Raw genomic sequence first — 11,834 nt, 5'->3', positions numbered from 1 at the left:
AAAAAAAAAAACAAGTCTCATAAATCGTTTGATATAAAAATAGTGCAACTGTCTGAATGACACTCATTCCACTTCTGTTAATACGAGTCAACTTGCACGTGAAAAATAAAAGAAGAGTCAACTTTTTGAATTGTTTACTACACTATGCCTATAAGAAGAGCCAGGCCAGCCGTGACTTTGAGAGCATCAACTTGCCTAACAAATCACAAGATAATGAGCGTTGTAGTGACCAAGTCCTCGCCGGCGGTGGTCGCCGGCCCTTTCGACGCCGGCATCGTCCATCTCTCCTCGTTCGACAGGTGCATGGGCCCTACTGAGGTCACGCTGCTCCTCGTCTTCGACCAACCAATCGACCAACCCGTCAAGACCATCAAAAACGCCCTGTCGCAGGCGCTGGCGCACTATCCCCCGATGGCCGGCCGCCTCGCCGCCACCGGCGGCGACGGGGAGCTCCACATCGCGTGCACCGGCGAGGGCGTGTCCTTCGTGGGCGCGTCAGCTAGCTGTGCCCTGGACGACGACGATGTCACGAGATCGGCGCTGCTCCACGGCGACCTCGCCGTCGGCTACCCCGCCGAATACTGCAGCCTCATCGACCCCTTGCTGCTGATGCAGGTGACCGAGTTCTCCTGCGGCGGGTTCGCCGTGGGCGTGACGTGGAACCACGTCATAGCCGACGCGGCGGGGATGGCGCAGTTCCTGCAGGCCGTCGGCGAGCTCGCCCGGGGCGTGCCGCAGCTGGCCGTCGTTCCGGTCAGGTGTGAAGTCCAAGGCTCGCTGCCTTGCCTCCCGCCGCCGCTGGTGGCCGCCATGAGGTCTCATATGCGCGTAGAAACCGAGGAACTGGCCACCTTGGACGTCACCATCCCCACGAGCTTGATCAACCGCATAAAATTCGAGTGTGGCGGCGACTGCACGACGTTCGAAGCCGTCGCCGCGGTGCTCTGGCGGTGCCGCACCCGCGCGGTCATCTCCGACGGTGACCACGACGCCTCCGTGCCCCTCGCCTTCCCGAGCAACGTGCGAGAACTCGTCGGCGCCAGGGAAGGCTACTACGGCAACTGCATCACCATGCAGCTGGTCCAGGCGACAAGCGGCACGGTGGCGGGCGGCGAAATCAAGGACCTGGTGAGGCTGATCAAGCTCGCCAAAGAGAAGGTACCAGACATATTCCAAAATAGCGGCGCCGACGGTGAGACCGGCTCCGGTGGTGATAGAGATCAGCAGCAGCTGGCGCCCCCGAGGTACAACACGCTTGGAGTATCGAGCTGGAGGAACCTAGGATTCGAAGCGGTGGATTTTGGGCGTGGGAGTCCGGCGCGCGTGATGTGGAAGGCGCACCCGACGGTGGGGCTCGTCTGCGTTCTGTGCCCGCCGTGCAAGGGGGAGCACGGCGTCACCGTCGTGTCCCGCTGCGTCAAGCCGAAGCATGCCGACGCCTTCGTAGCGGAGTTGGCCGCCCTCGACGTATAATGCGAATTGCGGAGTGCATTTACAGTTCTCAGCTTTTCACATTTCAAATCTCAATGTGAACCCAAAATGGACTAATCAATTGGTCCGGCGCCCTTTCTCATATATTTCAAATTTCTTGTGGTAACGACTGAAGTTTTCTTTTCGGTATGACTAAAAAGTTGCTTTCTAATATGGTGCAGAGTCGCTTCTATAACCCTAATAAGTGGTAAGCAAATTTTCTTCCCAATCCATGAAAAAATGCTGCATAATAGTCCCGAATCGTAACAAAAATGGTCTCTCAACGAATTGAAATTTGCATTCGAGCGAACCGTTAGTCAAAAAAGATGGATGGTTTGTTGTAAATAAGTATATCGTCCCCCCGCAAAAAAAAAATTAAGTATATCGTTGAATTTACATTCCAAATCCTACGTTGCAATTTTTATAGCATAATAGTAATTTACATCTTATTCGTTAAATCTATGGTGAAATTTTAACACAACAAAATAGAAAGGGCGTAACAGACCCGCACAGAGGAATTACCCATGAAAAAGAAGGAAAATCACACAGGTCCAGCCGCCTCCCTAGTCGCTCTCTGACCACCCTGAAAGGTCCAGCCGCCTCACCCCATCACGCAAGCGAGGTGGAAGTGGAAGTGGAGACGAATCGCCCAAGCGCAAGCTGCAAGGACCGCTGAAGTGAAGCCAGTCAAGAGGTCCCATCATGTCCGGTCAAGTGTAAATTTCCACCAGGCACCAGACCAGCACCACGCATGATTATACACGGCCCAGGCCGACGGCTGTTGCCATCTGAAGCTATTGTCGGAATCGACGTGGATGCCACAAAAACAAGGAAAAATCTGTGCAAGCATGGTCGTAAGTTGAGCTATTAAGAGAAAGTTGACCCACAATTCAAAAAAAAAATAGAGAAAGTTGACCCGTCTATTAAGAGCGAGACGTGGCAAACTACCCACATGGAGTATTCTTTGGGCGACAGAGACAAGCATCTCTACTCCAGCGTGGCGAAACAAAAATCGTTCCATAGATTGCACAAGCATCACCTAGTCTCACGCAATTCTTCAGCTAAGCGACTAGTTGTTTTAGTTCTATTTCACTAGAGGAGCAAGGCAAAACAATGTTGACAGAACTGATCATCCAATTGCGCACGGTAAAAAGGACCATAGGAATAATCATCTCATCACAAAACAAAACCCATAGGAATGCCTTACAAAAACAGCCATGTTTGGTTTGAAACTGCATTTGGCAGCTCCGGCTCGATAACGAGAGACGGCCATCGGCCTTGCAAGCACGACTCTCCACACTACATCATCTTAGGCTAGGATAGGTAAGCTTGTCTTCACTGAGGAACGGTGGTGATGATGTCCGAGTCACCTGGAAACATGTGTAGCAAACGCTCAGTACAAAGTTATCAGGGCAAATGAAAAATGACTGAAGAGGTTTGAGTTTAACAGGGACGAACCATGGTCAAGGATGCTCAAACAGCACACCCGGTAATACTTCCAAGGTCCACATTGTCTGAAAGGACAAAGGCCCATTCGTTAGCATTAGGCCACAACTCATTATTTGATAGTATAAACAAGCTGAACTGCATACGTCAAACAAGCATTGAGAAAGGTTTCAGACTAGGATCAAATAATCTTACTTCCATGGAAATGATGAACGCTGATCTTGGACAGCATAGCGTAGTACTCGATCTCAGACTTCCTGAGTGGAGGGCAGTTGTTTGCGAGGATAATCAACTTCCCTGAACAAGCAAACAAACAAATTAGACTATTTGAAAAGAGCCACATGTAAAAAAGTAATCAATCCAATATAATACGAGTCCATCCAATGTTTTAACCACCAACAAAGGACAATCTTAAACAGTTACCCAAAAATGGTATAAGCATTACACAGACTACGTTAGTTTAGTAATATAGCCTGAACGTGGCCTAATCTGAAAATCAGAAATTACACCTTTCTTCCAATCTAAACGGTGTGGGAATACATCTCTTTGTGACTACCTACTGGATTAGAATGGTGCTGGATCACAAGGAAGCACCAAACTGCAAGCTATACTACAATAACTACCAATGCACAATCCACCTACAAATTCTACATTACCAATATATCATGAAACTCCCCTAAAAATATCATAAAATTGGTACACAACAGTGGAAACTAATGTCAGCAAAATACAAGTATCCCAACCTCCATTGTCCCCCAGATATGGAAGAAATCCAGGAAGTGTTAATAAAGAGGCTGGTATTATTCTAGGGCGCTGTATTCATCTCTAGGGCACAGCAAACACAAGCCAAAGAGGTAAACTTCAGTCCCATTACAGAATGCAAATTCCATTCAAACAATACAGTGACTGTCGTAGCATGAACTCTATTGTCTGAACAAACATTTTAACCTCCAATTGCACTAGAGATAAGGTGACATTTTGGATAAAACGAAAGAAATAGCAGTTGCATTCATCAATAAAAATGGCAGAAAAAGCAAGCCTAAGAGCCAAACTACAGACTGGACTACTGCATTGAACATCCTAACATTCGGAGCATGGCATTGTAATTTAACTGCAGATTGGCATGGCATTGTAATTTAACTGCAGATGGCCATCCTAACATTCAGCGCATGGCATTGACCGTCCTACAAACAATCTATCGACAGCTAAAGTTGTCGAGTTCTAATGGTCTCGCAGTTCCAGACACAAATAATCACACGACAACCACTAATCGCCCCACTCTGCACAACAGCCAGGTCCCAGATCTGTGAGCCGATCGATTCTGCATTTCCGCTACAAGGATGCAGGAAACGAACGGAGCTAGCCAACCTTTCACCACGGCAGATCAGACCAACCGAGAGAAAGGGCGTGAAAAACAGAGGGGCGATCGATACATACCCTTGGTGGCTATTGATTTATTTGCCGATTTTTTGCAAGGGTTTCGGATGATCATTTCTCAACAATCAAAACTTGAGAGGTGTTGAACCTGCCATTTAATGGGTTACCTTGTCAGAAAAACGAGGATAAGCTACGATTGCCGAAAAATTGCAGCGACAGTACCTATGGTCATACAGAGAAACAATATGGCCCAGCTCTTTCAGCCAAGGATCCAGACCAAAAAAATAATAATGAAGGAGCGAGACCAGTGAGGCAGGTATGAAAATTGTACACGACCCCCATGGTGCAGATCCCCCGGACAGTTTAAGTCAGTATTGATCCACATAAATATGCCTACAGCATGAGTAATCGGCATGAGGAACAACAGGCTGGAAGCCTGAGTCCTCACTTATATGAATCATCATGGATAGCCTGTCGTGAACAAAAATTTTCCGTCAGAACCACCGTCAGTCAAGTCTGCAAATATTATCATACAGGCCAAACCCTTTATGCTGACCGCGACAGGAGACAACCAAATATTTGGTACAGATCCGATACTCACGACAATGGAACCAGTTAAGATGATTCAGAAACTTCTGCGATGAGTCAGAATCTGTCAGGAAACGGTTATGTTTTAACTCACTGTTTGGAACCCAAAGGACCTGCATTTAGTGGAGAAACCCAATGCAATGAGTCAGAGCTTCAGTTTTCATCAGAAAAATCTGATCATCATTACATGAAAGGTTGTCAGTGTCGGGTGGCACACCCAGCGGAGGATTTGTGAGACGGGCATATATTTCAGTCGTGATAATTAAATCACACTCAATTAGTCGGCAGATCTAAAAAGAAATTGAAGCCTGTATAAACATGAACAAGCAAGGTAAGATCTATTAGGATGTGGATACAGTGAATCAAACCACCCCAGGACCAGTCAGATAAAATTTAATGGGAACAACAATAAAGAAAAAAAGGATACCCGAGTTGGAAACGGTTTCCTAAAGTCAGAATATTCGTACTTGTTCCCTGAGCAACCAAATCTCGAGGACGAGATTTCTTTAAGGGGGTAAGGTTTGTGACAGCCTGATTTTTGGCCCTTTCTTTTTCTTTTGTTTTTCCGAGGTTTTTGCCTGAGTTTTCTTTTTCCGTGGCTTTGTGGTCTGGAAACTGAAGAAGATGCCCTCTTCTTTGCTTCGAGAGTGGCTTGTCATTCCCAAATATTTCCCTAGACCCTGTTATTTCCATCCTAGCCCACATCCCAATATTCTTTTTATTGGGAATATTCCTTTTCTATTAAAGGAATAACTCAAATTGCCCTAGGTTGTGAAGCAACCTATATTTCCATCACTCCAAAAATTCTCAAATAATTCTCATAAATTTTTTGGGTCATATCTTGATCAAATATGGAGAAAAAAATTCATTGCCATGTTCAAAAATAATTCCCCAATATTCCTTTTTCTATTATGCCCTGAATGGCACTTTGTGAAGGAAGTGTCATATATATTTTTCCTAGTGGCTCCCCACCTTTTTGGTATGTTTATATGTCCAAATAATTGCTCCATGAACAAGTTCAAATTTATTTTCCTAGTCAATCTTCCTCAGTGATTTTTCAAAGTTTCTGTCAAACAGAAAGCTTTGTGAAGGAAGTACTAGCTAGGAGTACACACATGAGTTGAACTTTTGCACACTCCTTAAGTGCTCATATTAACCCCTTCCACCCATTTGTAGCCCCATCCAACTATCTATGTGAGCACAGAAGCAAATCTTTGACTCTGGCAATATTTTCAGGTTGTGAAGCAAGTGCATTTTATATTGCTTCAAAAATCCTGATAAATTACCAGATCATTCTTATACCCATAAAATATCTCTCCACCCAATTTGGCATCATTTAATTGATCCAGTTGACCACCAAAATTATTCCAAGTTTCTGGTCAGCAGAGATGTTTGTGAAGCAAGTGCCATTTTGGCTTGTCCATTTGGCATGAGCTTTTTACATACTCTTCATTTGACCAAATTATCAAGCCTTGCCCAATTTGAGCTCAAGTTGACACTCCATGTGAGTGCACCATCATGATCTAGTTTCTGGACCATTTTGGTCAGTTGTGAAGCAACTGCAGTAAATATTGATCCATTTACCCTCAAAACCTCCAGGATGAAAGTCCTTCGATAGATAAACCTCCCAGACAAGCTATTTACTGAGTTACCTAGCTGGTGTCCCCACTGCACAGCACAAACACTTCGCTGCTAATTTACTTTGGAGCTAAGTGCAAATCACTTTTTTGCCTATGGAATGATTTGTTTCCCTATTTATACTTAGGTCACTAGGGTCATTCCACTAGACATGGTCGTCCCGGCCAGAACATGCCATTTGCACCAGTGCGTGTGGAGATCACGCTTGCGTCATGCAGATTGCGCGCTCTGGCTTCTTCCCGCCCCTGTTCTCATCGGCTCCCCCCTCGTCTCAACGTCCAACCATGTCCTGGAGCTTCCCCGTGATGCCCTGCATCGCCCTTTGTCGATGGCTCGTCGTGGTTCGCCATGAATGCGTCGCTAGGTCCATGCCCGTGCCATGCCCAGCCACTGCCCTCCATTAATGCTTGGTCGGGAGCTCGCCCGTGAGCTCCAGAAGCCTTCCCTCGGCATATATAAGGACCCCTAGACTCTCCCGCAGCTCCCAAGCCCCTCCTCGTCCCTCCTAGTCCACCGAAGCAACGGCATCTCATCTCGCCGTTGTTCGCCGTCACCCTCCATGGCCGCCTCGGCCTCGGCTTGGGTCCGGCCACCACAGGCCTCCCCACGCCTCTCCTCCACATCCACCGCACTCCCCTCGTCCCACTCAGCCACTCCACCCCCTTGCCCCTCGCCGGAGTGCCTGCTTCGCCGGAGAGCACCACCGCCCGCCCGACCCGGTCCTCCTCCTGGCGCCGCCTCTCCCCTCCAGCCCTCTCCTCCCCGGCGGCCATGCTCCCTCTGAACGTGACTCCGTCGTCGCCCCGGTCCCGCCGGTGCCCTAGGCTCGGCCAGAGACGGCCGGAGCCGGCCGGCCCCCTTGCCGCTTCCTTCCCCTGCCCCGTTCTGTTCCATGGGAGGAACAGAGGCGCGGGAGGAAGAGGACGATCGAGCCTGGCCCCTCCCCCTGCGCGTGGGACCCGCCTGGAAGTGGCTCCAGCCACGGGTCCACGTGGATAAGTGGAGACGGGTTTCTCCCGGGTACACTTTTCTTTTGTGAAAATGTATTTTTATTCTACTTCGGTTCATAATACGTTTTCACTTTCAGAAAACGTATTCATCCTTATGCGCTTTCAGTTTTTCCTCCCAGGGACTTGTTGGTGATGAAAATATTCACAGATTGGTCACTGATCTTCTTCACCTTGTAACTTTTTATCCGTAACTCCAAATGAGGTGATTCCAAAGCCTACTTCTTCGTTTCGTCGAGCCCGTTCTATTGGTCATGCTTTCACTATGGTTTGACACTGTGAAAATGACCATTATGCCCTTGCCCTTATTCAGCCCCCTCCGAGAGAGTACGTTTTCCGGCGATTCGTTCCGCGAGTTTCTCGCACTTCTCCCCGGTGCCTTCTTCATCCCCAGGCAAGCCACAATACCCACTGGCATGATAGTCATGCAGTAGCCATGGTTTTCAACTTGAATCTTTATTAATTGTTTGCTTGTTGAAAATATGGTTATCGTTGTTCCGGTAATGTTTAGATTTGCATGTGCACTTTTGTACTATGTTGTTTTGTACTCTGTGATCATGTTATACCTGATGTATTACCTTGCATATGTTTATGCTTGCTAGTAGTACATGTTGATGTTGGTGATGTTCATGCTAGTCAGTATGCCATGCTCAGTGGATATGGTTTATTGTTGATATGGTGGATAGTTATGTGATACCCTCATATTATGTTGATATCATGTTCATGTATTATTATTGGCATCATGTTATTTTATCATGACTCACCATATTTGCATTCAAGTTTAACCGGATTAAATTGAACTTGAACAACTGTTGGGTGAGTCATGGTGCTGCTGAAACGATGCTGACCAGTGCAACCACGCTTACCGATATGGGACGGTCCTAACTGGGTCTATTGTTGTGCCCCTCGCCGGTGCCTCCAACGAGGGAAGTTTATGGGCGCGCGCTACCCTGATCAGGTAGGCGGACATAAACCTTGTGTGCCAGTTGATGAGTTAAGTGTTTGGGTCCCAGAGTGGATCGTGGCCACGACGGTGGTTTTGAGGTGTATTGAGGTAGACACAGGGCCACCCAGGACTAGCCCGATGGGGATTGAGTCGGAGAGGCCGGGAGAGTGTCATGGCAGTAGGACGGTTTTGTCGGAACGCCATTGGTCCACCCAAATGGGAGTGCGAGGCCATGGGTTCCGTAGTGTGGGTACGATGTACTACCTTTGCAGAGTGTATATTAAATCTATTGATAGCCGCGCCCGCGGATAAGGGCCCAGTTCAAAAGTAGGTCACACCGTGAGTCAACAGTAATAAGAATAACTTGATTAATGACAACCCCGGTTCGATGATGAGATAAGTTGGTTGTGATCGCCATAAGGATCACGGTTTGAGACCAAATGTTGGTCGTGGTTGTGATCGCCATAAGGATCACGGTGGTATCAAGGATACCGAGTCGTTGTATATTCGTGATGTTGTGCGAGAATCGTGGGTAAAGATCAATCTCCTTGTGGTCATTTAATGATTACTACGGTATTCTTTATACCAAGCTTGATTTGATCCTGAGATGATCGTGTGATGTCCGAGGTTGGTAAGTGATGCATGTGTTGGTTACGAGCTAACCGGAGCAGAATAAATGGTGCATATAGTGTCATCATGTTGCATGCTAGTATTGTCGGATTAATATGTTCATGTTGTGATAGTTGTATCATGTTTACATTGGTCATGCCATGTTCTAATGATATCATGATAATTCCTGTTTAACCTGTAATTGCCATGTTGTTGTCTGTCTTGAATGCTTCTGGTTATTGTGAGCTTGCAAGTACCTTCAATGTACTGACCTGGCGTGTCATGCCAGTTTGCAGGTCATGCCGGATTTGATTGCTTGCTTGTCGTGGTTTCCGTTCGTGCGAGCTAGGATAAGCGTTCCAGCCAGAGTCCCTGCGGAGTGGAGTTCACCACCGTCGTCGTTGTTCTGCTCCTAGAGTTCTTTCGCTGCATCGTGTTGTTCTGCTGCTTGCATAGAGCAACAGTGGCAGGCGTAGTGTCGCCATGCCGATGTAATCATTGTACCCAAATAGATTGTAATAAAGAGCTGGTTTGTTCTATGCTAAGCAGTGCCATTCCAGAAGACTTCATCTCGATCTCTGGGCTAGAATACGGGGCGTTCTGGTTTTCTCTGAGCCGGGGTGCCACAATTATTTTGACAATTTGATGGCATTCGAGATATGTTATTATTGCTCGCTAGTTGATTATGCCATTGATATGAGTAAAAGTGATTTCTAAGTGTTATCATTTGCATGGTTAGTAAATGATCTTTGCTGAAAACTTGGGTGCTATGTAAGCTTATATACGGATACAAGAAAAAAGTGACCGTAAATTTTTTTCTTTATCACTTTCAGTTTCTCAACTGAATTGCTTAAGGACAAGCAATGAGTTAAGCTTGAAGGAGTTGATACGTCTCTCTCGTATCTACTATTCCAAACACTTTTGCTCTTGTTTTGGACTCTAATTTGCATTATTTGAATGAAACTAACCCGGGCTGACGTTGTTTTTAGCAGAACTACCATGGTGTTGTTTTTTATGCAGAAATAAAAGTTTTCGGAATTGGAAAAAACATTTTGGAGATTTTTATGGAATATATAGAAAATACTGGAGCGAAGATCCATCGGAGGGGGCCACCAGTTGCCCATAAGGAAACAGGGCGCAGCCACCCCTTGGCGCGCCTTGTTACCTTGTGGGGTCCATTGGCTCCAATGACCCTAATCTCAAGCCTATAAATTCCTTTTCCCCGAGGAAAAAAAGAGAATAAGTTCCATCGCGTATTACGATACGGAGCTGCCACCACCTCCTGATCTTCATCGGGAGGGCCGATCTGGAGTCCGTTCGGGGCTCCGGTGAGGGAGTGTCGTCACCATCATCATCGTCAACAATCCTTCTTCATCACCAATTTCATGATGCGCGCTATCGGAAGTGGGTAATTTCTTCGTAGGCCTACTGGACGGTGATGGAATTGGATGAGATTTGTCATGTAATGGAGTCAAATTGTTAGGGCCCGGGTGTCATGATTTCCTATCTGAACCCTTTGTGTTTCCATGAATATATTTGAATTCTTGATCCTATCTTGCAATTTATATGCACCTATTACGTGTTATGATCCGCATACACCAAGGTGACAATAATTGAGATTGTTTTCGGTAATGACCGTAGTTTGAGGAGTTCATATATTCATCATATGTTAATGCTTTGTTTCGCTTGTCTATTAAAAAGAGGCCTTAATATCCCTTGCATTTTCTTATGGACCCTGTTGACACGGGAGGGTAGGACAAAAGATGCCATGCATGTTATTATTATAAACACGTATAACTATATACGGAGTGCATGCCTACATTACATTGATGAATTGGAGCTATTGTGTATCGCTCTAGGTTGTGATTGTTACATGATGAATATCATCCAACACAAATATCCATCGTCGATCCAATGCCTATGTTTTTTGTTGTTGATCTTTACTAAGTTACTTTTGTTACTGCTGCTGTTACAATTACTACAAAACTGCTATTGTCACTGTTGCTATTGCTATTGTTACCACTGCTATCAAACTATCATATTATTATGTTACTAAACACTTTGTTGCAGATATTTAGTTCTCTAGGTGTGGTTGAATTGACAACTCAACTGCTAATACTTAAAAATATTATTTGGCGCCCGTTGTGTCAAATCAATAAATTTGGGTGAAATACTACCCTCGAAAATTGTTGCGATCCCCTATACTTGTGGGTTATCACCCCTTCGCCGGGATGTGGCACCCTCGCTTGAGATGGCGGCCACCACCACACATGCGCACCACGCGCGGAGCACCACCAGCCACCCGCACCCCTGTTGCATGACGGAAACCGGATCGGGCATGACCTAGCAACCGCCGACACCACAGTAGGGCGCACCGCCGCCTCCCAGCCACACGGTCGCCGTATCCGTGCCCCCCCCCCCCGACACCGATGGCTCCGCCAGACCCGCGCCCGCACGAGTGGCGTCCCCTGCGCCGTCTAGATTGCCAACAATGGACGGAGGTCGAGGCCCCGCCGCCGCCTGCGCCGCACGGGCTTCAATCGGCAGACGCCCTCCGGCAGTGGCGAGGAGGAGGAGGCGCCGAAGGGGGAAGAGCTAGCGTCGGCGGAGGACATCGGGCGCCAGTGCACGCGCGCTGAGCGACCGCGGGGGGGGGGGGGGGGGGGAGGGGAGGCGCTTCAACCACCTTTTCTTCCAATGTAATTTTGCTCATGCTACATCGCTTTGTAAGAAGTTAATATGGCAACAAGAAC

At 47.1% G+C, this 11,834-nt stretch overlaps 1 protein-coding gene and 1 long non-coding RNA gene across 2 annotated transcripts; one reads left to right on the top strand and one right to left on the bottom strand.

Moving 5' to 3' along the window:
* The first annotated feature begins 182 nt into the window (after positions 1-182).
* On the top strand, positions 183-1,614 carry LOC123159655 (acyl transferase 15). The gene has a single exon (XM_044577479.1). The coding sequence runs from the start codon at positions 214-216 to the stop codon at positions 1,471-1,473; it is 1,260 nt and encodes a 419-aa protein (XP_044433414.1). The 5' UTR covers positions 183-213; the 3' UTR covers positions 1,474-1,614.
* Positions 1,615-2,652: 1,038 nt separating this feature from the next.
* On the bottom strand, positions 2,653-2,972 carry LOC123156720 (uncharacterized). Its single transcript, XR_006478334.1, has 2 exons — positions 2,929-2,972; positions 2,653-2,840 (listed from the first exon to the last, which is right to left on the bottom strand). It is a non-coding gene; the product is annotated as an uncharacterized lncRNA (long non-coding RNA).
* Positions 2,973-11,834: the final 8,862 nt, after the last annotated feature.

This window comes from Triticum aestivum, chromosome 7B (genome assembly GCF_018294505.1).
Source record: "Triticum aestivum cultivar Chinese Spring chromosome 7B, IWGSC CS RefSeq v2.1, whole genome shotgun sequence".
NCBI classification, from domain to species: domain Eukaryota; kingdom Viridiplantae; phylum Streptophyta; class Magnoliopsida; order Poales; family Poaceae; genus Triticum; species Triticum aestivum.
This window is presented reverse-complemented; position numbering and strand designations above follow the sequence as displayed.